Source organism: Penicillium odoratum (genome assembly GCF_028828045.1).
Source record: "Penicillium odoratum strain IBT 22623 chromosome Unknown utg000005l_segment0_segment0, whole genome shotgun sequence".
Classification (NCBI taxonomy): Eukaryota; Fungi; Ascomycota; class Eurotiomycetes; order Eurotiales; family Aspergillaceae; genus Penicillium; species Penicillium odoratum.
In genome coordinates this window covers 6332375-6359094 of record NW_026643147.1, presented here as the reverse complement: position 1 = coordinate 6359094, position 26720 = coordinate 6332375, and the positions used below count along the sequence as shown (strand labels likewise).

At 50.4% G+C, this 26720-nt stretch overlaps 11 protein-coding genes across 11 annotated transcripts; 5 read left to right on the top strand and 6 right to left on the bottom strand.

The window, feature by feature from the left end:
• Window positions 1-219: 219 nt before the first annotated feature.
• On the bottom strand, window positions 220-1077 carry N7520_007962 (uncharacterized protein; the record flags this gene model as incomplete). Its single annotated transcript, XM_057141896.1, has 2 exons — window positions 220-509; window positions 570-1077. 2 exons carry the CDS (start codon window positions 1075-1077, stop codon window positions 220-222), a joined length of 798 nt encoding a protein of 265 aa, XP_056995902.1.
• Window positions 1078-1983: 906 nt separating this feature from the next.
• On the top strand, window positions 1984-5592 carry N7520_007961 (forkhead domain protein; the record flags this gene model as incomplete). The annotated part of the gene is made up of 2 exons (XM_057141895.1): window positions 1984-5118; window positions 5269-5592. 2 exons carry the CDS (start codon window positions 1984-1986, stop codon window positions 5590-5592), a joined length of 3459 nt encoding a protein of 1152 aa, XP_056995901.1.
• Window positions 5593-8314: 2722 nt separating this feature from the next.
• N7520_007960 (uncharacterized protein) lies at window positions 8315-9721 on the top strand (the record flags this gene model as incomplete). Its single annotated transcript, XM_057141894.1, has 1 exon — window positions 8315-9721. One exon carries the CDS (start codon window positions 8315-8317, stop codon window positions 9719-9721), a length of 1407 nt encoding a protein of 468 aa, XP_056995900.1.
• A 2776-nt stretch (window positions 9722-12497) lies between these two features.
• On the bottom strand, window positions 12498-14284 carry N7520_007959 (acid phosphatase DET1; the record flags this gene model as incomplete). Its single annotated transcript, XM_057141893.1, has 2 exons — window positions 12498-14216; window positions 14270-14284. 2 exons carry the CDS (start codon window positions 14282-14284, stop codon window positions 12498-12500), a joined length of 1734 nt encoding a protein of 577 aa, XP_056995899.1.
• Window positions 14285-14585: 301 nt separating this feature from the next.
• N7520_007958 (Dor1-like family protein) lies at window positions 14586-15935 on the top strand (the record flags this gene model as incomplete). Its single annotated transcript, XM_057141892.1, has 1 exon — window positions 14586-15935. One exon carries the CDS (start codon window positions 14586-14588, stop codon window positions 15933-15935), a length of 1350 nt encoding a protein of 449 aa, XP_056995898.1.
• A 282-nt stretch (window positions 15936-16217) lies between these two features.
• Window positions 16218-17426, top strand: N7520_007957 (ELL-associated factor; the record flags this gene model as incomplete). Its single annotated transcript, XM_057141891.1, has 1 exon — window positions 16218-17426. One exon carries the CDS (start codon window positions 16218-16220, stop codon window positions 17424-17426), a length of 1209 nt encoding a protein of 402 aa, XP_056995897.1.
• Window positions 17427-18110: 684 nt separating this feature from the next.
• Window positions 18111-19523, top strand: N7520_007956 (uncharacterized protein; the record flags this gene model as incomplete). The annotated part of the gene is made up of 1 exon (XM_057141890.1): window positions 18111-19523. One exon carries the CDS (start codon window positions 18111-18113, stop codon window positions 19521-19523), a length of 1413 nt encoding a protein of 470 aa, XP_056995896.1.
• A 581-nt stretch (window positions 19524-20104) lies between these two features.
• Window positions 20105-21877, bottom strand: N7520_007955 (AGC family serine/threonine-protein kinase; the record flags this gene model as incomplete). Its single annotated transcript, XM_057141889.1, has 1 exon — window positions 20105-21877. The coding sequence occupies one exon, from the start codon at window positions 21875-21877 to the stop codon at window positions 20105-20107; it is 1773 nt and encodes a 590-aa protein (XP_056995895.1).
• A 417-nt stretch (window positions 21878-22294) lies between these two features.
• N7520_007954 (uncharacterized protein) lies at window positions 22295-22504 on the bottom strand (the record flags this gene model as incomplete). The annotated part of the gene is made up of 1 exon (XM_057141888.1): window positions 22295-22504. The coding sequence occupies one exon, from the start codon at window positions 22502-22504 to the stop codon at window positions 22295-22297; it is 210 nt and encodes a 69-aa protein (XP_056995894.1).
• A 389-nt stretch (window positions 22505-22893) lies between these two features.
• N7520_007953 (dihydroneopterin aldolase) lies at window positions 22894-23985 on the bottom strand (the record flags this gene model as incomplete). Its single annotated transcript, XM_057141887.1, has 2 exons — window positions 22894-23109; window positions 23167-23985. 2 exons carry the CDS (start codon window positions 23983-23985, stop codon window positions 22894-22896), a joined length of 1035 nt encoding a protein of 344 aa, XP_056995893.1.
• Window positions 23986-24492: 507 nt separating this feature from the next.
• N7520_007952 (uncharacterized protein) lies at window positions 24493-26303 on the bottom strand (the record flags this gene model as incomplete). The annotated part of the gene is made up of 7 exons (XM_057141886.1): window positions 24493-24888; window positions 24956-25052; window positions 25121-25194; window positions 25622-25782; window positions 25840-25845; window positions 25900-26028; window positions 26252-26303. The coding sequence occupies 7 exons, from the start codon at window positions 26301-26303 to the stop codon at window positions 24493-24495; spliced, it is 915 nt and encodes a 304-aa protein (XP_056995892.1).
• Window positions 26304-26720: the final 417 nt, after the last annotated feature.

The following is a 26720-nucleotide window of genomic DNA, read 5'->3' as shown; positions in this document are numbered from 1 at the left end:
AGGTACCTATCGTCCCTGTCATACTATCTTGCTGTGTTGACTTCGTATTCTCCCATTCTCCCCTACAGTAGGGCAGAGCAAATTGACCAAAATCCATCTGAATGTTTTCAAAATCTAGATTGTAGAGTCATTCCAAGGTTCCCATCGATGCACCCATCCACTATAACGCCAAGTTTGCTAAATGCACAACAACCAAGTTTATGAAGTTTAATGTTCCCATCATCGAGCAACAACCAGGTCACTCCGCAGCACCCACTTCTCCCCACTTGTCACCTCCATGCCCTCGTGCAGCATACAATGGTCCCCATGTCGATGTAAGAGCGCCATCCCTACTTCCGGTGCCACAGATATCGGCTCTGGGTTCCGGTCCGCGCGTGTCGGTTCGGGATAAAAGACCGTCTCCCCACCGGAGCAGGTCGTGAGATAAATCAGAAGAGTCCATGTAGTACGAGCGGGGGAAGCTTTCGTAGCGGATTGAGGCAAGAAAGTCAACGAATTAGATTCATCGTCTAAGATAAAGAAATCAGTCATGTCCAAAAATTCCATGGCGTATGAAAAACACCACCTACAATGCTGAGCAAAGAACTGCCCCGGCGAATATCGATAAATCCGTATATTCGGATTCAACCCCAGTGGCTCCCCACCCCAGACCTCCTTCGCCCTTTTCGCCAAGTCCTCTGTAGATAGAGACTCATATTCCCCATCCTCATTATATACCTCCTTATCCTCAGCAAATCTCGCCGTGACCAATTCCTTCAGCGCAGTCCCACTCCATAGCATCTCCGCAAACCGCGCATCCTGCACCTGGAACCGATCGTTTACGCGCACTGCCTCACCCTTCTTCGGTTTCCCGGGTGTTGTGGTCAACGGCAGTGACGCGAGAAACGAGGCATAGGTTTTGCACAAGGAGTTTGCCAGAAAGTTCTGGATTATATAGATCTGGTCCGGGACGAGGGAGACGAGACTGAGGTCTGCCGTGGGAAGGAGGGGGCGGAGGGGTGGCCAGTTGGGGATGGTGGGGGGATTGGGTGCTGTACGCGCTTGGACTTTTGGGTCGATCTTTTTGGGCTTTGGCATTTTGGATCTACCTTGTAGGTACTGTACACAGATGCGATTTGGGCGTGGGGTTGCCCAGGTGTGGAGTGTGGTAGGAGGAGGGGTGTGCGTCTACTGCTTGATAAGATTGGTGACATTTGCATGCAGGCCATTTTTTCTACTCCAAAAAAGCTTGCTCCGCTTGTCCCCGCAGTCTGGTTCATCAATGGCTTGTTGGTACTTTGATAGAGATTTTATTGGCTTCATTTAGATAAGATTATAGATATTTAAATGTGTATGGAAATGGAATTGAACGGACTAATATTTATAATTTCCACCCCCCATTAAGCAATGACCCGGGAATTGGCGTGTAGATTGTACGTCCCGAGTTCTGCAGCGGAGACAAGCCACCGACTATCAGTAGAGGGGTAAACTCCACCTTACACCGTCTGTTGACCGTTATACTCAGGGGAGGTATTACCTAGGTAAGTAGAACGTAATAATGATATTATATATGACTTTTGAACATCTTCTAGCCCCTGGGATAGTCATATGATCTATAGAGATCAGGAATTGGGCCCGTATCTTAGTCGATCATTAGAATCGGTGAGGAGCCAGGCACCCAAACCAGTGGATCGAGTCGGAGAAGGAGCGGGGCGGGAAGAGAAAATTTGACCCGGAGGATCTTCTACCTAGGGGCAATTGGGAACAATGTCAAACTTTTACTATTCAACAATCTGGATGTTGGTTACCATTTGATATCTATTCATTCCTTTGACTTCATCATTCATAGTAATCCGAGATCATGCAGGGCCAGCCTTCACGCTAGGAACGATCCTTCCAGCTACGGCCACGTGCAGTGACCAGTCGGGCAAATCGACTCTCACCGCCCGGCCCTAAAGAGAGAACTTCAGCTTTTGCTTCTGCCCTTCTCTCCTTCCCAGAGCCATGTCGTCGCAGACCATGACGGCGCCAGCGGTGGGCCATCGTCCGCCTGATCCAGGCACCGATACGCCCATGTACGACTATGGCGGCTCACAGAACGACGCTTCGTCTCCGTCCGACCCTAGAAGCAACTCCGCAATCCCCGACATGCATAATTCTGCTACAGCCTCCAAGGCCTTGCCCGCCAGTCCGATTGGAATAAAGAGGGAGTCATTGGACCATCAGGGCTTCGCCATGCCTGACGATGAAAAGGACTCGAATGCCCAATCCGCTGCCGGTGCGCTATTGGCCCAACTGCTCGGAAACCAGTCCGCGCCGAATCCTTCTGCGCCAGAGCAAGCGGCCGGGCAACAGACAGAGGAACAGGATAGGGAACTACACGACTCAAACCGCCCGTCAATCGACAAATCCACTCCATTCTCCACGCACGCCGATTCGAATCTACACCAAGATCCTACAGACTCTACAGGGATGTCCAATATGTCGAATGGTGATTTTCCGATGACAGATTTCCTTGCAGGACTGGGTGCGCCCGCGCAGGAAGGAGGCGACATGGGACATCGATTATCAGACGCTATGGATTCTATCTCCGACCCGTTGAACCCCAAGCAGGACCTGGACCAGCCCTCACTTCTCCCTGCTTTCGACTTGGCTGGAACCCCGAAGAATGCTTTTGAGGCCCTCCAGCAGAACGAATTTTTGACGGCCGCCTACCTCTCACAAGGTGCTGACCTATCAGCTCTCGGATATCAAGATGCATCGGCTTCCATTGCCGGGTCCGAGCCTCGTATCCAAGCATTTGCCAAGTTAGAATTCGATGATGGGCATTTCTACTGCAACACCTACTCCTTCATTCTAGGGCGAGATGTCCGAGCTGCACGCGCCGCCCATCAGCGAGAAATTCAGTACCGGCAGGCCGTGCGGAGCTCTCGCGCAAAGAGTTCTAGTGGTGGTAACGCCTCACACACTCCCAACCGCATGAAACGGGAGGAAAGTGCTGCCATGATGGGCAGTGTGGTTAGTGACCGAGGAGGTATCATGGGCTTTGATCCGGACGTTCCCCCGCATCTTCCAACCAATCTTAACCTCAGCCGACGGTCGTCAAAGTCTTCTCTCGGTGAGGCTATGCCCTTGCATGCCAATCCGGCGCAATTACAGACCACCACGTCAACGGACTACAATGCGCTTGCGATGCAATCTCTTCAGGATGGAAACGGCGATCCCAAACCCGTGGATGCATTGGCTTTGCTACCGTCTCCCGATTCTTGTCCCACGATTCCCATTCACCCTCCATCCACCATCGACGGCAGTGCTGCAGGTCACCGCGGTATCTCACGTCGACATGTCCGAATTGCGTATAATTTTGACCGAAGTCTCTTCGAGATGGAGGTCATGGGCCGTAATGGAGCATTTATTGGAGCTGACTGGTTATCGCCAGGTCAGCTCCGTCCGTTGCATAGTGGAGATTACATACAAATCGGAGGTGTGCGCATCCGATTCTTGCTGCCAGATGTTCCCATTGGAGAGACAGGAGCGGATCGCTTGGAAGAACAGGCAGCAGAGGAAGATGATGCTATGGAATCTGTCGATGTCGATGCAGATGCCGACGCTGATGTCGATGCGGACGCCGACGCCGACGCCGAGCATGAGCTTGATGATGACATGGACAGGCCCCTGAGCGACAGTGGTGAAGGCAGAGACTCTTCCAGGGTGACCAAGATTGTCTTGAAGACGAAGGATTCTGACTCGAAGGCGCATTCCGTCGAATCTTCGGGAGATCAACCAGCCCGCCGGCGTGGTCCTGGCCGGCCTCCCAAGGACGGAATAATGTCTAAGCGTGAAAGAGCTGAGCTTGCTCGGGAGCAGAAGATTGCCGCTAAGCGCGAAGCCAATGGTGGTATCACACCGCCGCTGCAAAACCGGCCAACCAAGGCAGGCAAGACAGTAGCAACGACTGCTACTACTCCCCAGGAGTTTATTGGTGCTGAATCCCCACCCTCATCTTTCAAACCATCGGAGAAACGGAAGTATAACAAGCGGAAGAAGGATGGCACTTCGATGGATTTCCCTCTTCCTTCTATGGAAAGTGGCCAATTCACTACAGAGCAACGGCCCGAGGAATACGTGAAGCCTCCGCCAGTCAAGAAACGCAAACCATCTCGGTCTCCTTCTCCGAACTATCCTCCCGAGTCTGCTTACACACAAGAGGATCTGGCGAAACCCCCATACAACTATGCTGTTCTCATCTTTGATGCTCTTACAGAGGCTGCTACCCCAATGACGCTGAAGCAAATATACCGTGCATTAAAACTGAAGTATCCCTACTTTCGCTTTAAGTGCGAGACAGAGGGATGGACTTCAAGCGTACGACACAACCTTAATGGCAATGGTCACTTGTTCATGCACGCAGAGCGAGATGGTAAAGGTTGGTCATGGCAGCTTCGCCCTGGTGCCTCCGTCGAGAAGGAAAAGAAGAGACGGCCTTCACCACCGCCGCCGCAACAGCCGCCACCGCCGCAGGTGTCGGCACCAGCTCCCCAGCCATATATGGGACCTATCCCTCATTCCTATCCCCCACCTGGCGGTCCACCTCCAATGCAAGCTCAGCATCACAACTTCCAGTTTCCTCCGATGCCATCTACCAACTTCTCTGCACCACCGCCGGCTCCTCAGCATTCAAGTCCTTATGCGGCAGCACCGCCTCCTCCGCCCCCTTCTACTGCAGTCTCTTCTGCTCCCTCTGCAACTCCTGCTGTGACTGCTCCTGCCCCAGTTTCTGCTCCCGCTCCCGCTCCTACCCCCGCTCCGGCCCCTGCTCCCACCCCTACCCCTGTTCCCGCTCCTGCTCCCGCTCCCGCTGCTGCGTCCTTTCCCATTGTGGGTACTATTCGCAGCAGTCTTCCACCGGCTTTTGCTCGAACTGTCCCATCCACCTACACATCTCCTTATGCAGTCGATCCACCTGTACAGGGGGCTCAGGCTCAACAGCCTCAGCCCTCAAGGCCTGGGCAAGGACCACCGCCTCAGCAGCAGTCCCCATACGCACCTTCAAATCCCCCATCTCAACCTCAACACATCAACTCTCAACCCCAGTCTTTCCCACCTGGGCCTCAGTTCCAACCCCAGCATCAGCAACCGGTTCAGTCGCAGCAACAGCCACCTCAACAACCGCATCAACCTCAGCATCATCATCAACACCAGCACCAGCCCCAGCAGCACCCACATCAACACCAACACCAGCACCAGCACCAGCACCAGCCACATCATGTGGGACCGCCTCATCACCAGGTACCGAAACAACCACCGCCGCCACTTGGTCCGCCGCCGCATTCGCAGTCGCAGCAAATGCCTCCGCGACAAAATACTATGCCACATGGACCACCGGAAACATCTTCATTCACTGAGCGTGCGAACAAAGCCATCGATGACTTTGAAGCCGTTCTTATGGAAGATTACGAGGATAAGAACTACATCCGAGAGGTACTCCGAAGTGCCCGTGCCCGTGTGTTGGGTAATGCTACTGAGAGTTCATTCCCCGGTGGAGAGCCCAAGGACGAGGGCGTCATCATGGACGTGCTTCGCAACCTTGTTGGAAGCTTGAAAGACGACTAGCCGCCTTGACGGTCTTTCGTTGGGTATTCTCTCATCACGACTTACGAACTTGTCCGCGTTCTTGGGGAATGGCTCCCCTGGAGTCTATCCCTTCTTTCTACCATTTCCATTTTGCTTCTTTTTCTTTTTCTGATCAAAGTTTGGCGCGACCCGACCTGCTCCTTGTGGGGGTTGCCCCGGGGGAGCGATAGATCGAAGTTGTTCCTTTGGAAGCACTCGACCGGGAGGGCAATGTGTTTGCCTCCCTGACGATAGTATACGAGTCTATGTCTTTGTTTGTGGGTTCCGATGAATCTAATGATATCCCTGTTCTGGCATATGCTGGACATCTTTTGTGTTTTCTTTGATTTGATTTCTTTCCACTTTGTTTTTTTCTGTTCCTTTGGCACATAGTCACCATCGTTGCTAGAGGGGTCGGTGGATCTCGAGATTATTTGATGTCTAACCATACCTTTGATACCCCCCGATGAGGTGGGCATCTTTCCAAAAATAAAACCAAAAGCTAGCATTATAGAAATACCAATCCATATTCCACGGGAAATCTAGACTCACCATTGAAACTTACATTGATAACCCCGAGCTAGTTATCTCAAGGTAACCTTGGAAACACGCATATACTAGTGACAGAAAGGATTTGTACTTCTGGACAAAAGTATTTGCCCCCAAGGCTCCACATTCGGTGAGAGAGGGTGCAAATACTTTTGTCCAGTCACTACAAGTAGAAATACCCACCTCTAAACATATCTCCTTCCGTCTCCGGCCCAGGCAATGTCTATATAAGCCATAATATATTAGAAGTTCCCCGTCTTGACCGATATATGAAATATTATTATTGTATGAAGTAAATTAAATTTCCCTTGGTGTTGTACTCTGTACAATGAAACGATTTGCCCTTTCCTTCGTGTTCGATGCCGGCCGTCAATATCCGGTATTCTTACAAAAACTTGTTTTTGGTTTGCCTCTCCCCGCTCGAATCAAACCCAAACAGCTCCAGATGCGTAGAGGGGTGACCGAACTCTTCCTTAGAGGCGGGGTTTAGGAATATGCTGCCCGACGCAACGTGTAGGAATAGTTGGGGCCGAGAGTATCCGGGTACGACCGCTTCTCCACCGAAAAAGGGGAACTACTGAAGAAGGCTAGTCCACACTGGTGCTCATGTGCAGGGAATCCAAGCCATCTAGAAAGCTAGAGAGAGAAAAATCAGAATTTTCAGCCACGCACTAGTCTGTAGCGCGATTCTAAAAAGGTAGCCGTTGACAATTCCAAGTTAGGACAAAAGGCAAGGACCACGGGATCTGCTCATTACCTAGTCAATGGCAGTGTCAGCAGTTGGTTACCCCCCTCTGTGAGTCACAGACCTTGAGCACTTGAGTGGATAAGTCCAGACATTTAATTATTTTTAATACCTTTTTTGGTGCATAGCGTCATGCCGGATGCTGTCATTGGACAAGGGTCCGGCCCAGTCATAGACACCTAACAACTCATCGGGAGTTTAGTATATTTCCCTTACTTTTTGGTTGTACCGGGTGATAAAATAGAGCACTTAAGGGAGTAAGGTCCAAAGTATGTTTACTGCATACATGAATTCCATAGTTCCGATCTCTAAATATATATTAATACATGGAGAATGTTTAGAAATCCAGTGATTTTATGTAGGGGGAAACTTGGAATGTTTCAAAGCTTTGACGTATTTCGTACGGAGTACACATTTGGGTATATTTTAAGTAGTAATTTAAGCTTAGTCAGGTGGAGTCCATTCAATTTTTTAAGATTTACTTAGGCGTGACACGGGCGGTGTAATTACATGGGGGGCGACCATGTTACAGAGAAACAGCCACCAAGACGGTATGAATATCCCTTTTCCCCTGGTGACTTGATTTCATGTAAAGACATTTTTGAATCAATCAGGAGTCTTATCATTTGAATATATTCTACATGATCCGGGGGAAGGTTTCAGCTTTGAAAGTGGGAAATTTTTCGAAGCTTGGGTTGGCTGGTTTTGTCTGGTTGAGATCCACGTAGTATGTAATTTGTAATACACGGTCATTTTCACCCACACAACTCGACAGCCTCTGCATTTCCGTCTTCTTTACTCTTCTCCTTTTTTTGTCCCCCCCCCCCTTTCGTTTTCTATCTCCCCTGAGTTTGGTTTCTGGCTGGCTTTCTTCGGCTTCCTCAGACCAATTTCAACCCTCCCTCAAACGAGCCTTTCATTAGGTGTCGTTGCTGATTTCACGAGAGTGAAATCAGAACAAAAAAACCCCCTTCGCGGATATCCGTTGTGCGCGCGTCTCCTCAGAACCAATAACCCATAGCAGGAATACACTTCCAAGTTGTGATTTTGATTCTCAATCGTGTGGATCAGTCTCTCCGTTGCGGTCTTTTTAAGATTCAAAGCGAAGTTCCGGATCTAACCACGCTCCTTCTGTCTCATTTGTGCTTCTCGGTCCCAGATATTGAACGACTCTCGATGTCATTTGATTAGAGACTTTCCCTAGGACCACAACAGAGCGACGCCGCTCGCTGAGCATCGCTCTCACCTTTCCCAGGATCAGGACGGCGCGGAGCTGTAGACGGTTCGTTGAACTTTTCTATTCTCTATCCTGCGTCGACTCTTCTAGGCTCACTCGAATCAACCGCTGACTTCACCCGACGTCACAGCATTCAAATTCGTCTCTTCTCCCCGTCTTGAACTGGTGTTTCTTAACCCTCCCCCTTTGAAATGCCGTCTTTCTTCGCTCCAGGCCACGGCCTGCCTCCTACCCCTCCTCACGTCAACAGCGGTGGTCGTTTGGACGAACCGTCCTTTTACCCGATCAATCACTCTGCGTTTCCTCCTCGCTATCATCAGAGTGGCTGTGAGTTTATTGAAAATTACTCTCAGTCTCGGTACACCAAGCCAAACTCGATGAACCTGCACCCCCAATCGGCGAACATGATGCACCCTACTCGGGAGTCCTTGCACGCCATGGGTCAACTGCCCATGTATGGATCAATGGCAACCCTGCCTCCGCTCCGCTCCAGTGTCCAGTTGCCGCCCATGGATAGTGCCATCCCCCCGCAGTACCGTCGTCAGGATATCGCCCCTATGCAGCAAGAGCAGGTGCGCAAGGAGGAAAAGGCCACCGGAGGTGTTGCCGCCCACCTGGATTACGAGATGGATCGCATGTCCGATTTCGTGGCGGAAATGACCCAGGGAATGTATGCATTGTACAACACCAAGATCAACCTAGAAGATATTGACATCATGCGAAGCATCTCCCCAGGATCTTCGGTCCCCCCTCAGTTTCGGAAATACGTCTACCAGATTTTGTCCTCGACCCGCCTGCCGAGTTCGACCATCCTACTAGGCCTCTACTACCTTTCCTGCCGCATGCGCCAGCTGTCGTCCCAGCGTGTCTTCCAGACCAACAGCGGCCAGATCTACCGTATGCTGACCGTGGCCCTTCTACTCGGTAGCAAGTTTCTGGACGACAACACCTTCCAGAACAAGTCGTGGTCGGAAGTGAGCAACATCCCCGTGTCCGAGCTTAACAAGATGGAGCTGGAGTGGCTGTTCGCCTTCGAGTGGAAGATCCACAACCGCATGTATGACGAGCAGGACGGGTTTTCTTCGTGGCGTCGACACTGGGACAATTGGCGTGCCAAGGCCAATGCTCGTGCTCAGCAGGAATCTCGCCAGCCCCTGGCTCCCCTCGATACTCACGTTGTACGCCAACCCCAGACTGTCGCCAAGCCCCTTATGTCCCCCGAAGGCCCCATTCCACCTCAGTATCAGCGCGGTGAGAACTCGTGGCTCAACCCGGCCGCGTCCGAGTACTCGCCTCCGTCGGCCCCCCACAGCGGCCCCAACACGCCCGACTACTACGCAGCTGGCACCTGGACATACCCTAACCCACCACCTCCCTACTCGCGGGCCTGGATTCCGCCCCCGCAGTACCTCCCTGCCTCGGCCCCTAGGTCACAACCTCCTTCGTACCACCACACCCCGGCTTACGGTCTGCCCTTTGCGCAGAGTGTGTGGACCGGTCATGGCTCCTCATGTGGCTGCATGTATTGTGCTAAACACGTTGAGCACTACATGTGCAACACCGCCTTTCCGGCCCTGCAGCCCATCATTGCAGGCTAAAGCCGTGTCATTCTTTGATCCTTCATATTCTGCTGATTCATGACTACGGATAGAAGTGGGCACCATTCATTAGGGTCGCCCTTTTTCTGTCCTTTTCGGTGCTGCTTTTTTAGACTTTCTTCCCTTGTGATGGTTGAGTGATTTTGCATGGTTCTCTTCTCTGATGATACTGTTATTCTTCCTCTTTTCGCTGCTTTCTGATCCGATTCGACGCTTGTGCCCTCTTGTCATCCTTTCTTGACTCGCCTGGCCTTACTCTTTGATCGATCGGCATTCCGCGTCACCTCCGAAAAGTTCTTTTTGTTCTGCGTCTGCTGGTTCGTGTCGGCTAAGCGAAAAACTCAAAAATACCAAAAAAAGAGGAAAAAACGCGCCCCGCGGCGACATTGGCACGCCCCAGCCCCAAAACCTACGATACTTTGCCAATCATTCGGTTGGACATTGCGTCACATCCAGCCAGGCTCACTTTGTCTTTTCTCCCAAGACCGGGTCCCTGGTGGCTGGGGACGCAGTCACGACGATCACGAATTCATAAAATCTGACCTGTTTATTACCCATGCCTTCGGTTCATATTTTTCTTTCATTTCTTTCCCTCCTTTTTTGCCTTCATGTCCGGCATTTTTCGTCTCGCCTTGATCACCTATAGATTGCTTCTTTCCTCTTCCGCTCTTCATGTCGGTACATTACTTTGATTCCAATTCCCAGCGCTACAGTCAACTCCGGCGTTAATATTTTCTCCTCTACGTTTTCCTCAATTCGTTTTCACAACCTCAAATGCCGAAATTCGACCAAACAAATTTGATATGTGGTTTCATTCTCCCTTGCTCTCTTCAATTTACGACTTTCCGCAGCACCATCGATCAGAGATCGAGTTTTTTTTTTTTTTCTCCCTTGATTCCTCAAGCCTGGACTGCAGAGCGACAAATATGGGGCAGGCCGCGCGGTTTTCCAACCCGACTGATTATTCCCTTTTGCCCATGCATTTTTTCCAGTTCCTTGATGAGCCCTATCATCAACTTTGGGAATCAAGTTAGTCAGTTCCCGCATGAGGATCTGATATGTACGTAGTATTGATGTTTGCTCTCGATCGCCTCTTTCACCGCCAATTTCTTGACTTTACGCTTCTCTTGGTCGCTAGTCTTTTCTGTGTCCTTGCGTTAGTCTTATTGTCATTATGGTCTTGTGTGTTGAAATGCTTTTCGAAGATAGTGGAAGCCAATATTTGACAAACTATTATCTTTGTCTACACGCAGTACTATCTTTCTTTCCCGTCTAGTATCTTAAACTCACGCTTGAGAGGATTTGGCCCTGCGTAGTGCACTCGATATTATGTGTGCACACAGATCGGGATTGTATAGGCTTGTCCCTCGCATTGATGTCTCACTATTGTGGTAGTTGATCCCTGGGTCATTTGTGTCAACCAAGACAGTCACCCCTAGTTAAAATATTGGAACTAGAAATTGCTAGGGTCTTCCTAACGTCTCCTATGTATGTAATTGCTCATATGCACCTCTAACCCAATCAAGTTGGATGTCTAGTTTTGGCTGGGATTAAAGCCTGCGTCCCAGGTGCCGCAAGCCTTGAGAAACCTTAATAAGTTTTTAATCTACTATTTCTAATTGATATAATAGGCAGAAATCCGAACTGCGTATGTGATTGGGAGATATAGTAAGAGGTCATGAAATCTACGAAGGTAAATAAAATAGGTAGTAGAAACAATAATCACTTTTGGCTTTGCGCATTTCGCGCGACAGAACGCCTCTAGTACAGTGTGTATAATCCTGACTTCTGTGACAACAACGTATAAAGATAATGACATTGACGACCACTTCAGGTCTAGGACTTACGGTTTTTGTACACTATTGGACTCAGGGTAGCCCCAGTCCTTATGCTGATGTGTGGCTTGTCAATGACTAGCTTGTTTACAGGGTAGGTCTATGTTCTTGTATCTATGGATGACTGGCTTGTCACAATGACAGTGCAGGAATCGGACATGTAGTACATATTTGATCTCAAGAGCTATGCACCTACATAACCTTGGAAGGTTAATAATCTAACCCTCTATTGCTTGGGTACACTGCAGACTTTTTGGACATACGTTCGGAAACTCCACCAGACTTTTCCTCTATTCCCCTTTTCCTTCCACTTCATTTTTCTTCTCTTCTCTTTTCTCTCTCTTTCTTTTCTGTTCCGCTAATTATTTGGGGAGACCTTCGACCATTGGATTAATGCGATACGAAAGAAGGTAGAATACTGGATAGGATACCGAGTAGGAGACTAAGTAGGAGATATAGTAGGAGATATAGTAGGAGGTGAGGTCTAACACCTATATAGGCGCCGCGCAAAAAGCACGGCGGAAAGCCTCTGTGTAGTACATAGTATACTTGGGTGCGACGAGTTATAACGACAACCTTCACGAAGTGCACCTATGGACTATATAATTTACCTATTAGATTAGGGATTATATAGAAAAGTTTAATCATAGCGTAGTATTGTCATCAAAATCGACACCACAACTTAGAATATGCCCATGAATAGCTTAATATCCTTTGTATCCGGTCTCTGAATGCTGAATCGTTCATATTATCGTCGCAGTCGTAACGCTGAGTCGGGTAGAATGCTTCAACCAGTATCAATGGTATTTCTCCTTGTACATCCATATTCGTATCATATAGGGGTCGGCAGAATATCATGCATGTCGAATGGGGTCGAAAAAAACAAAATAAAGGAAAGATGGACGAACAAACGTCCGCAGAATAGGGAAAACTGGATTCAATCAGTATATGCTCCCTCGAACACTCTGGTCCTGGCGCTGCTGCTCTTCCAAGGAAAGATTCTCGTTTTCTTGCTCTGGTATATTATGGTTCTTGCTGTTTGAGGACTTTGTCTCGGGGTTTTGATAACTTGACTCGGGGCTATGGCCGCCAGAGTTTGTTGAGACGTCATCGCCATCCCCGAGGATATTAGCCATCCGGTGCGGCGGTTGCGAGGAATTTGTGGAAGAGGAGTGGCGATGATGGGATGCATGATTATGGTGGTGGTAATGATGATGAGTGTAATGATTATTGTGTCGAACCCGTTTCATTTCCTCCGTGGGGTGCGCGCTAAGCTCGTCATCGCCGTCATCTTCTGCACCTTGTGATGGGACATGCAAAGCGGGTTTTGGTTGGAGTTGCCCGGAAACTAGTTGCGGGGCTGTGTGGTCTTCTCCTTCGTCGTCGGATGGTGCGAGGCTGTTTGCGCCACTCATCGAGCCACCTCCATCGCGGCCTTTTAGGTGAAGAAGAGCCATCTTTAGAGATGCCGTGGAGGATGATACAGCCGGTGGATGCAGGTGATCATTGGTGTCTCGATGGCCACCTTGCAAGACTGGTGTAACAAGGCGGGAAGTAGTGTTGGCTCGAGCATCGGCATTGGAAACACCGGTTCTATATCTTCTAGATTCCTCGACCTCAGCCTCGGGTCGAGGATTGGATTGTGCATGATCGCTTCCCGAGCTCTCGTTCGTACCATCGTTGTCAGGATCAGAGGCATCCTGCATCGACTCGCCTTTGGGAAATTTGTTTGTCTGATCTGTATCCTTGGAGGAGGCTGATGTAGCGGATTTTGGTTCGGCATTTCCCCTGTTGCTGCTACTCTCATTGCGCATGGTATCAAACATTCTTACCCGGAGAGATTTTTTGATATCGGCAGACAGGCCATGAGTACATCCGTCAGGACAGCCACCCCATTTACGCCGGATGGGGACATGCTCCGTCAGAGCGGGAATAGTAGGACTCAACCCGAGTGCCTCTCGTTCGCGCTTCTTCTCAGCATCTCTTTCCTTTCGTAGGTCAGACCAGGTTCGAAGTTTGTTCTGCAAGGTATATTTCCCATTATTTTCATTGTGGGTCATGATCACAAACTCGCAGTGGTTGATGTTGCGAAGGTCCTCGAAGTACTCTACGCTCCAATGGTACCATTTCATGAGGAAGACCCGAGTCATGAGACCATGTGTAACAAGAACGCAGACACTAGCGCAGTCATCTTCGCCAAACTGTCGCCATAGAGACTCATTGAATCCACTCACGCGATCGTATGCGTCTGCGGCAGACTCGCCGTTGGGGATGCGGTAGAAGAAGTGGCCGTAGTCAGCCCGCTCCATCCACATACGCTCCATCTCTGTCGAGCATGGTTGAAAGTTTCCAAAATCTTGCTCTCGTAGCCGAGGTTCCTCATAGACTTTGATTGTGTTTCGGGGGAATGGCGAGGGATCCGGGGAGTCGGAAGTCAATGACTCTAGAATACCTTCAGTAGTCTCCCTCGTCCGACGATATGGAGATGTAAAGAAATGAAGGGTATCATCAGGTCGCAGCAGTTCCCGCAGTCGCCGACCCGCCTCTTGGGCTTGACGATATCCTTCAGGCGTGAGTTTTACTCGGTGGTCGGGAGTTGTCTGGTGGATGTCACGGTTCTTGTTGCCCTCTGACTGCGCATGGCGAACAAGAATAATCATCTATAAGAAGATTAGGTTTGATCCTGTATCACTGTCGGCGTAAAAAGGCTCACCCGTGGTTTCCCCATGGCTGAAGGGGCATGTGGAACTGAGAATCAAGAAACTGGAGATGCGGGGGAGGGGGTTATATTGGAGAGGAAGTATAGGGTTGCTGTCGATGATAGAACACAAGTCTACCCCCTAACTCTTTTCAACAAATTTTACTTCCACTTGATAACTTTACAAGTAGCTTTCTTGGGAAGAAAATGATACCAAACCAGATTCTCGTCACCAATACGTTGTTTCCTCCGAGTGCACGGACCACCTCGAACTCTCCGTTCCGTTCGGCTGTATGGCTTCAGCTTCAGCTTCAACATCAAACTCTCCAACATGGCGGACTCATTACTGGAGCTATTGGCTCCACATCTTGATATACCACAATCTAGTGATGCTACAACCTCTCAATATCTTAATCGACTGTCCACCCTGTCCTTGCAAAACCTCCAGACCACCGAACCTCAATCTCTCGCCCAATCCTCCCACTCCACGCTTCTCTCCCTTCAAGCATTGTCCAACCGCTCTCACCGGACTTTTATTACGTCCGCAGATAATCTATCTACCCTCCGATCCTCTATCCCTAAGTTGACACGTGAGGCACAACAACTCCGTGATGCGCTCCCGAAGCTGGATGAAGCGGCCGTGGACTTCTCCACAAAGTACAGCAAGATCACCGACAATGCTGCTCTAGAACGGCGCAAAAAAGCAATGCAATTGATGCGCAATGTGGAACGATTGTCTGATATTCTTGAATTGCCCTCACTCCTCTCTACTGCCGTGTCTGCGGCATCGGCCAATTCAGGAGCGGGCGTAGCATCCACCACGTACTCTTCCGCACTTGACCTGCATGCACACATCAAGCGACTACAAACGTTATACCCCGAATCACCCTTAATACAAGATGTAGCATCTCAGGCCGAAGATGCGATGAAAGAAATGACCACCAATCTCATTGCGGGGCTTCGAGCCCAGAACCTACGACTCGCAGCAGGCATGCGAACCGTAGGCTGGCTGCGGCGAGTAGCGCCAGACTTGGAGACTTTACAGAGTGAAGGTGTCACAGGGACAGGAGAAGGAGCGCTGGGCGCCATCTTCCTGATCTGTCGGCTGGCTCACTTGGTCGCAACTCTGGAGGCACTGGACCCGCTGAAAGAACTTGCCGACCAAGAAACCCAACGGAGGACAAGTGGTAAAATAACGGCTGGCTCGTGGTCAGGTGGTCAGCAGACCGATCGCTACCTGAAAAGATACATTGAGATCTTCCGCGAACAGAGCTTTGCCATTGTCTCGTTATACAAGAATATATTCGCTGCAGAGCAATCGGAGTCTGACACTGCTGCATCAGGCCGACGAGGATCTGGTTCCAATCACAAATCGTCGGATCCATTGCAAAATCGCCCGTCGGCTCTGGCGACATTTCCTATGCACCTAGTGCAGCTCTTGACCGATACTATGAGAACATACCTTCCCAATGTCCGGGATCGCAGCTCACGTGAGAGTCTTCTGACACAATTATTGTACTGCGCGGCTAGTTTAGGTCGCTTAGGGGGTGATTTTAGCATGATTCTAACAGAGCTAAGCGGGGAAGAAGAGATGGAGTCTGAGTGGGAGGAAGTGATGCGCAAACACCGAGCATTGGCAGGACGATTGGAACAATTGACCAGTCGAGTTCCAGTGCATTGAATGCAATGAATTCTTTTATTACATTTACCATTGTTTCTTCATAGTATACAGTTTCGACCCTTGTATTGTAACGCCAAGCCTTATTTACTAATAGAACTATTGGGGCGAGTTCTCCGCCTTTCGCCGTGCTTGATCCTGTGTCACCTTTCTTCCTTTCATATACTCCTCCCTTGTATAATATTATCTCCTCTTCTTCTCTAAAGGAACCCCCCTCAAACTTCCAATACTTTACTGGTTTTTGTCGCGCAACCTCGTCCCGGTTCTTTCCCCAGTGGCGGAGCCATGGCCGCCCCCACGCTGGTTGACCCGACCAAGCAGGCCGAATACCCCATTATCCTCGGTGAACGGCTGGCCGATGCAGACAGAAGCAAATTGATCAATGTGAATTATAATTACAAGACCAAGCATGCAACACCACAGCAACGTTCGATTGTTACTCCCTCCGGTCGATCGCCCGTCCTCTACGACCTTTCCGTCACCGATAAGGCCCCGAATGCCGATCACACGTTGACATATGCATACAAAGGCAGCGAGGACCCTGTCAACGAACCCAGCCTGGTCCTCGTCTTCGATCCCGAACGCAAAGCCTTTGTTTTGGAACCCGTCACCACCAAGTTCAACTTCAACCTCCGATCGGCACCAGGAAAGACGGAGAAACAGGTCATTGAGCAATATGAACAGCTTCAGATAGCGCAGGAGGATGACCCCATATCAGGAGACGATCGCAATTCTGGGGGTATCAGTGAGGATGAAGGTATTGCCGATGACAGCAACCCATATGACTTCCGGCATTTCCTCCCCAAGCCAGGTGCGGAGGAGCTCAAACCGGCCTCGGGCTACAACACCCCGGAGCCCATCTACACCAGCAAGACAAATACTCCCATTATTCCGGTGGTAAAACCTGCCACAAAACCCATACCCCGGCCCAAGAAGCAGGCAAACCCACTCCGAGAGACGAAGCGCCCAGCGCCAAAACCACAAGCTAGACCAAATCCACTGAAAGCGGCCCCCGAACCTGTCATTGAGGCCACCTATACACAGCCTGACTCACAGGACAACGAAGATGCCCGTTCCGCAGTATCAGACACATCTCAACGCACTGTCCAATCTGCTGGCTCAAACATCATTGTTGACGGCGATTTGATCATTGACATGGGATCACCGCGTCCATCCCGAACATTGGTCAACCCAGCCTTTTTCTCTTCCAACAACACCCCCGATGACAGAGATGAAGACGAAGATGGTGAGGATGATATTGACAGCCTTCGGCTTCCATCACCGGCACGCAATACTCAACATCCACCGCCAGCCCCGGCTGCCCCCATTGGGGATTTGGAGGATGAGGATGATTTACTCGCAGCAGAGATGGAAGCTGCTTTTGAGGAAAGTGCTCGAGAAGAAGAGGCTCGCAGTCAACAGTATAGCCAGCATGCTTCTGGACGATACAATGTGGCTAGTGATGACGAGAGCGAGGTTAGCGAAGAGGAGTAACAGCCTTTGGTCTCCTTTTTTCTAATGTTCATTTATTTTGAAAAATATTGTATAGCACTATCAGCGTGGGCGCTAGGTTACGGGACCTGAGATACCAAATTTATTTTGAGATTTTCCTTCTTGGTACAGTTACCAATCTACCTGTTACTATCTACTTCCACTTTGGTTCCCTAGAGGTAGGAGACCGAGTAGGTGACCAAGTAAGAGAGTACCCCTAGCAATTCTGGTATTTAATATCGCATACATATGGATATCAATTCTTCAGAAGTAAAAAGGCTAAGATACTAGAAGTGAAAGAAATACAGTTCATAATGTATAGGTTGCGGCGTTGAACGTATTCACTTCAAATCGGTTCGTAGTAATGTTGTTCCGCTCCGACGCTTTCCATGAACGCTCATTCTGCTCCGGAAGGTACACACTATTATCTACCGTATATGATGTCCAACTAATTCGCTAACCCCTCCCGGAATGTGATAAAAAGCTGCGCTATGCTTGATTGGACTAGACGACATCTACGCCTCGGATCGCAATCTACAAACTCACTCAAGCGCGCCGGCGCGCTTTCCTTGCCATCTTTCTCGTGAGAAGAGACCACTTTATATCCTCTCTCGACACCTCTTCCCGTTCTTCTTTGCTTTATTCTCGGCCCTCGTCATTCCTGGAACTATCGCATTCGCCTACCCAATGGAGTCTACAGCGTCTCCTACGCCGTCCAAGCACCGCATTCCCGGTCTGCCCAACCCTGTGGTAGCAGCAGCTGAGCAAAAATGGCTATTTTCGGAGGAGGACTTGGAGCGCACTCCGTCGCGCCTCGACAAAATCGACCGTGAGCAGGAGGACTACATTCGGCACCGAGCCGTCGAATTCATTTGGCAAGTCAGCATGATGCTGAAGATGCCACCACAGACCTCAATGACTGCCACCGTCTTCATGCACAGATTCCTGATGCGCTACTCCTTACGTGGACAATATCCCGAACAGGGCGGGGACCTAATGCATCCAAAGGTCATTGCGGCGGTGGCGCTCTTCGTCGCATTCAAGGTGGATGAGACCATGCGCCGGATGAAGGACTTTGTCGTGGCATGCTGCCGCGTTGCCATGAAGAAGTCTGATTTGATTGTTGACGAGCAGTCAAAGGATTACTGGAAATGGCGGGACCTGATTCTGCAGAACGAGAGCGTCATGCTCGAGTTCCTTTGCTTTGACCTGCAGCTCGAGTCGCCCTACCGCGTCCTGTGGGATTACACTCTCTTCCTCGGTGTCCCCGACAATCGACCCCTCCGACACGCTGCTTATGCTTTTCTCAATGATTCCACATACACCGTTCTCTCGCTGCAGTTCCAACCACGCGTTATCGCCGCCGCGGCCCTTTACGCTGCTGCGCGCCATTGCAAGGTTTCGTTTCCAGATGATTCTCAAGGTCGGCCGTGGTGGGAACAGATCGATGTCCGCGTCGAGGATCTCATCACCGCTTGCAAACTCATTGTCAAAATCTATGAGCGTGTGCAGCAAAATTTGAGCAAGAATTATCCGGACTTCACTATCAGCGACGCCGACCCCAACGACCCGACTCGCCTCTTCCACAGCAACCCCCTCTCCGCCTCAGACCTCAATTCATCTCTCTCCACACCAGCAGCAGATTCTCCCGCCTTGAATGGTCGCAAACGCTCCCGTGAACCAGAGTCTTTTTCTGCAGATAACCACTACCCAAGCCCCATCCCTCCTCCTCAACCCCAATCCACATTAAACGGCGAGCGTTCGCCCAAACGCCAATGCACAGTATCGCCCGCACCCAACTCGGGAACCCCACAGGGCCTACCTCCGCCTTCTACATCCCGTCCTCGAATTCCGTTGCGAGCAATGGCGTCATTGCCTGCGAAACCCAGATTCAGAGACTCGTCTAATTCGGGCGAGACTTCCCGCTCGCATGCAGCTTTGGATACAAATCCGAATCCAGGCTCTCATTCTAAGGATGGAGCCAGCACGGAAGAAGGCGAAATCTCAGATGACAAAGACACCAACCAGCCGAACACTGCGGTATCGCCACGAAAGTATGCATCCGACGATGGAGGAGGAAGTGAAGAGGGCGAGATCTAGATTCGTTTCCTTTCCTTTTTCTTTTGCGTTGACTTGCTCTGAACTGGGATGCATACATTTGGGGAGTTGACTTGAGGGGTCCCTTATAATTTCATTGCCTTTTGCCTTTGTCTTTCTACCATAGGGAGAGGTTCTTTTTAGCTCATCTAAATGTTGCAGGTTGCTTCAATGGGGGAGGAAATATGGACGAACTGTACATCAATGAATATCTACGAACGTTTACAATGATAAAGATTACTATCAATTCATTCATCTCGTACAAGAATATTCCAAGGTTTAACTTGAGGCAACATCTAAATTTATCCTAGATTTGTGTACATATGTGGAATGTTCACAACCTACATTTAGAGTACTGCTAGTTTCAAATGCGTAATTGAATGGCTATGGAAAGGCGATCATCGATAATAGGATACACTGGAGGAGGTATCACTCGAGATCTATTCATGAGAGCAGTGTAGTGAAACAATAGAAATAAAAATAACCCTGACGATATGCATATGAATGAATAAAGAACTTTGGATATCAGCCGAAACTCCCGGGAAAAATTAACAAGTGAGCAAGGTTGGGAACCCTGATACCAACTAGCATCCCTCGATGCCTAATCCATGATCCAGTAGACTCTTTGAAGCAACGAAGCTGAATCCACCGAACATTTCATTATCACCAGAGGGCTTCGCACCAAGTCCGATGGACAGTGCGCGAGAATGGCCAGGAACACAAGGAGAGGAAGAGAACTCATCAAAACAATTGGCAACCGTAGGACTAAGAGGGAGATTGATGAAATCCTGAGAAAAGTTCTCAGCAAGAGCCGGATCGGTGACGACGGGCCTAATTGGAGGGTCAACTTCGCGTCGTTCGAGTGCAGCCCAGTCGATCTTGCGGAAAAAGCGGTGTTTTTTAATGGTTAACAGATCTTTGGGCATGTGGTAACCCAGACGTTTGGCTGGGTCCTTGCGCATCAGACGGGTGAGAAGGTCTTTGGCATCGGGTCCAAGGAAATAGGGAAGGACAAGCTTCTGTTTAATAATCTTCTCTTGCAGCTTGGCATGGTTGCCTGCGCGGAAGGGCGGGGAGCCGGTGAGGAGATCGAAGCCTAGAGCTCCGAGAGACCACCAGTCGCAAGCTTTACCGTACGGCTTGCCTTGCACGACTTCCGGTGCCATGTACTCAATTGTACCTAGGGAAGAATTGCAACGCTCATCATCGTTAAGCGCAATCTTGCTCAGTCCGAAATCGGTGAGAAGCAGGTGACCCTCGCGGTCCAGAAGACAATTCTCGGGCTTCAGATCGCGGTAGAGGACGCCAACGTTCTGATGGAGATGTTCCAAGGCAAGCACCATCTCAGCCATATAAAAGGCAGTGGCATCTTCATCAAACATGCGTTCCATGGCAAGATGAGTGAACAGCTCGCCACCCTGAGCATACTCCAGAATCAGGTAAAGCTTCTCATGATCTTGGAAAGCATAGAACAGTTTGACCACAAACGGGTGTCGGTTGACACTCTCCAGGATCGTGCGCTCCGTCTTGGTCTGTTCCACTAGCTTTTTGTGTACGGTGATCGAGGCCTTTCGGAATTGCTTCTGAGCGTAGAGCTTGCCTGTGACAACATGCCGCACCAGCAACACAGTTCCAAACGACCCCTTGCCGAGGCAGAGCATAGGCTCGAAGTCTTGCGCGGTCATCTTGCGACACATCTGGCTTCGCATATCCATACTGTTCGCTGCTGTCCCTTGGTCTGTACTGTCCGGTTCTTCGTCTGCCGCGTCCGTGCTCACGAAATCCTGGTCCAGAGGCACTTCATAGCTGGTTAAGATCTCGGTTTGATCACTGTCGGAATACACACTCGCGTTGCTGGGAGTCTCGGAGCAAAGCCCGCTAGTTCCCGTGGTCGATTTGCTGGAAAGGTTCAGTGAATCGAGTTGTAGCTTTAATGCGCTGACTCCGTGGCCACCTGGAAGTCCACGGGGGCTGGTTCTTCTACCAGGAGTAGCGGTTCGCGAATTTGCTGCGCGCGAGCTCTTCGTAGAGAAATCCGAGTCCTCATCGGCAGAGGCTAATGGTGTGAATCCACGTACGGTCGATCGAGCCGGATCGGCTTGACTCGCCTGCTTCTTTTTCTTCTTTCGGCGCGCCTTGCCAGTCAGCAAATCTGGGTTCAGAGCCGGTGGTTTCATGGCACCCTCTTCATTCGCCTTGTAATTGGCCATATCTTTGCGCGGCGACTGCCGGTCTCCCATGTGGTCATCCGGGCCGTGATGATTGGTCGGAATGTCCACGGAGGGCTGCGTGCTGTCGGCTTGCGGGGTGAACACATCTCCGACGAAAATATCATCGTGGGATACAGTGGGATCCATGGTTTCTAAGTGCGATCCGCGTCGATCGAGGTTTTAAAGCGTTATCGACGCCGAGGAAATTCCCAGCAGTTGTTCGGATAGAATCGACAATAGTCGCTATCCAGCAAGTAATTGATTGTGTAAATGGTGAAATATGGTAACCAGGTACTCAAGATACCCAAATCGCAACTACAGAACGTATCAACATCTCGGTCGGCTTTTTCCAATTTCATGCTTTCAAATTTTGGAGGGGTAAGTTCGAGCTTTCTTCTTTGGGATTTTCTGCCCCACTAATCGTATCGCGAAAAGCAAGGAAAGACTGGAAAAAGGGAAAAAGACAACACGTACCTCAGCTTAAGAAACAAGCAGCACAATGTCTTCCGACTTGGGTGGGACCTCAACTGGAATGTCTCGAGTGGGTTTACCGTCCGCCCTTCCTCAGGACGGACCTGGGACCCCTAGCCAAATCACCTCACCTGCGGCGGGGTCGAAGGCCAAGGCGGATGTAGTCGGTGCAGGATCTGTGAACACGTCGAGGAGGTCGGGAGGCGCTCTCTGCGAGGGAGAATCCAGGGAGATCAGGTCGAGGTTGACCAGGTAGCTGGTCAGAGGGATGAAGGAAGGCGAGGGTAGCGCAGATAGGCACATAGAGAAGTGGCAGGTTGGTAATTTTAAGAGCTTGAGAGCGAGTAATCCGAGGTTCCCACGAAGTGGAAGTGAATGAGATGAGGTATAAGTCCAGCTGAAGAAATTCATCTCGCTTTGAGGCGGAAATCCGGGGGCCGACGCTATACCAGATTCGGCATTCACGTGTAAGTCGATTACATGTGCTACTATAGGCTCATTTAATTTCTCTTGAAATAACACGTCTTCCATTTATTATAATCTATATCATTTGAGTGGTTTGTTTTATTACAAAACCCAATCAGGAGTTTCTATCACTCTATGGTAGGTGAAGGTTGTTTCACAAGGGTCTGTGGGTGCAGCTCCCTGCAGCGGACTGCTTCAAATATCATGCATAACATACTAGTACAGTATCAAGAGGCGGCTACCGATGATGAGCGATTAACCTCGTGGTTCTGGAAGAATGCCTTGGATCGGGTGATCTCAACTCCCGATCTCTGGACAAATGCCAATGCACTGGGCTTCTCAACTCTAACAGTCACCCGCTCATTCCCAAATTCTACTGTCGCAATGTGAGCCACCAAAGTGGCCAACGCCTCCACAGTCTGGAATGTAGTATTATCGACTTGCTATAGACATCGATATATCAGCGTAAATCCACACAATGCATAACAGCTTGTACATACCTCAGCCACAGCCCTCGTCATAGCCTGATAAGTCTCCACAACAGTTGAGCCCCAGGCCAATTGTCCAGGCCCAGTAACCAGAAGCGAAACAATCACCGCCTGTTTCTCAACACGCTCGTGCGCATTCACGCCCAAGATACAATGGCAGCGAATCCCCTCAATGCGGAACTCTTCCTCCACTACAACCTGGCACCTCTGCTGCAAATCGCTCTGCTTGTATCCCCAAGCTGTCACACTGCGATACCGCAATCCCTCCTCGGCCCGCAACAACGCCTTCGGGAAATGCAACCAGACTTCACACTTTCCATACTCCGCCTCGATCGGATAAGTGGCTGGCGTCGCACTCAGATTGCCGGCTCCCGAGAATCCATTCCGCGGGCTCGGCTGCACATGCGCCATCCGCCGCACTCCCGCTGCCGTCTCATCTAGCATTCCTAGCCCCGCATTCGCGACAATCCCCGCCGTCACGCGCGGATCCTGGCCCACATCACTGATTTTCATATCTTCGCGCTGCGTTCCGTCCAAGCTTACTATATGGGGCTGCTCCGGGGAAGAGGCAGCGTCCATGTTGCGGACATCGGATTCGAGGCGGCGGAAGAGCTTTCCGTAATCGATGGAGAGGGAGACGCTGTCTGTGTCGGCGGAGGCAATGGCGGAGGAATAGGAAAGTTTCAGGCTTGCGGTACAGGGTTGGGCTTTGCCAGGACGGTGCCAGGCCTCTGGGGCTGCAGGGAGGGGGAGCTGAATGTCCTTGAGTAGGACGTTGTCCAGGACGGGTGGGGGTTGAGGAATGTGGACTGTGGAGCTTGGTTGGGCCATTTTTATACTTCTGTGCGTAGATTCCTTGTTAGATGTCTGGATTGAGGGCTTCAAGGTTTGCTTCCATTCGAGCCTGTGAATAATCTCAGGTGGAGAGATGGTGGGAGGTGGGGGAGCTTGGGAAGTTTTTTGGCGGGGCTTGCCGCAGATCACAACGGTCTACTTAGCTAAGGTTGTACCAAAGTCTAAGATACCACGAAACCTGGGTAGCGAATAATGCTAGGTTATTAACTTCCACGGTTATCATAGATCAGGGCCAGGATATACTTCTAGGCTATATGCACAAATTAGGGTACTAACTCATGAAAATTAAAACGTATTGTCCATTTCAAAGAGTAAATCTGGCCAGGAAAACACGCTAAAATCTCGGCAGATGGAAAAGATTCATGGTACCATAAAGCACAATGCAATACGTAGCGGGTATTCGAGAGGAGAGAGAAAGCAAAGCATCTGCAGGAAACATCCGAAAGGATAAATCAGGGAAAACCACCAAGGGAGGGTCGTCATCTACCAGTAGCGAGGGCGGTCATAACCAACGTAGTCACTTCGGGGAGGAGAACGGGGACGGGCATAGGGACGCGCCGCAAGATATGGGTCCTCGTAATGGCGTGGAGGAGGGGGCGGAGGCCGGGCATCATAGGGATCATCGTAGGGACGACGGGGAGGGGGGTAGTCCTCCATCCGAGGCCGCGGCGGAGGGGGAGTACGACGTCCATAGCCCTCTCGGTCATAATAATCCCGTCGCATGGGAATAGGCGAACGTTCCCGGTAGTGGTCCCGGGGGCTGTATCCTCGGGGTGCTGGGAATCTTCTATCATATTCTTCCATGGGAGGGTACGGCCGACGCGGGGAGCGAGACCGATAGGGGTCCCGGAAGGGACGGTCATCAAAGTTGGTTTGGATCTGTGGGTGATTATAAGATGGGGGTCCTTCCTACGGGTCCGAGGGCAGAATGGATTTGGTTCCTTACATCCGCAATGCAGGACACAGAAGCGCCTTTGAACTCTCGCTGATCCAGTTTTTCCACGGCGGTCTTCAGGTCGTTGGCAGTCTCGAATTCAACAAACCTTGTTTCCATTGTCAATTCAAGTTGAATAGGAAAGCCCGGGTCCGGCTTGAGATGATGGTTACCTACCCTTTTCCTTGTTCACGGCCTGTTTCCGAGTAGACCACGTCTAGTCCTGACTGACGAGCGAAGTCTTTCAGATCCTAGAAAAGGTAATGGTGAGTCCAGGTTCCAGGAAAAAAGTGACAGATATGGCCAATGGGTCCAGGTGGAAGAGTGAGGGTTAGGTTCTACGTCCGGGCATAAGGGGATGGGTTGAAGGTGGCCATGGTATCCAGGTCTTCCAAATCCTCGGCAACAACTCGCATTGTGCCTGTTCAAGGTCTCGCCAGGTGCGAACGATGTTCCCTGTACGAGAAGGCCAAAGTAGCCTTGTCCGTAACACCAGGACCGATAGTGCAAAGGGTCCTTGGGTTCCAGGAATCGAGACCCACGACCTAATCGAGGACTGCAGGCTGGAGAGCATGGGGCAGGCTGGAGAGCATGGCAAGTTCAAAGAAAGATATGGCCAAGGTATAGAGTCTGGGGGAGGTGTCCAGGGAAGAATGAGCTTGGGCTTGGGCTGCTAACCTGCCAACTGGTTTCTGGGAGACCAGAGATCTGCATCCGGAACATGGTACGGCGTGGACGAGGAGCGGCGGGGCGGTCCACTGGACCGGGGAAGTTCTCCTTGCGCCGGGGGCCACGAGCAAACTGCACAGTCAATCGTTCACCCTTGAAGTCGCTGCCATCTGTCGCAATATTAATAAAAGGGTATAGGTGGTCGCAGGAAATCAGTCATGACGTACGGAAGGCTAGAGAGAGAATGAGTTAGCAAGCTCCATCAATACTCGACCTATGAAACTTACCAGGTACAACATCACGAGCGTCCATCGCATCCTCATACTCGATGAAGCCGAATCCATTCATCAACTTGATCTCTGTGATCTTACCAGATCCATGAGTACTGAAGTGTTCCTCAATATCCTGCTTGGTGACTACAAGTCGTTAAATTCGTGTCAGCTGTGCACAGAATCAAAATCATGTGTCGAATTCCTGGGCTGCTTCCATGCTGCTTCCATGCCGATGTCTGGAATTTTTGAAGAGAGTGGGCCGCGGGTGGCTCAGCGGGACACCAAGCTAAAACCATGGACAATACTGGAATCACAGCAGGGCCGACCGTGGTTTGAGGCTAAGAGAAAAAGGGTGTGGATGCCATACCGTTGCGGGGAAGGTTCCCGAGATACAGTCGGGTCGATGAAACCTCCGTCATGGCTGGTTCAGGGACAGAACTGTCGAAATGAATATCCACGGGTTTGGGGGGAAGGAAAAAAGTCAAAGACAGTACCAGCGTGATAGGGAAGACCGTGGGACGCGGCCAAATCAGGACCTCAGATGGCGGTGAATCGTGATGGACGGCAGGCGCTTAAATCTGGATCCACAAGTGAACTAGGTGAATGGCTTTCCGACTTGTTCTCACAATTCTGCCCTGCAGAGGTGTCGACCGCTTATAGTACACAGAGTGGGTTTTCTAGAAATGTTCCTTTCAGCTTCGTAAGAGTTTCCAAATCTAGAAAGATGGAAACATCAAACAGAAAATCGATTTTTCAGGCCACGCACTAGTCTATAGTGCGATTATACATGTAAACATACATCTAGAGTAATCAAAACGTTCGCAAGAAAACATGGG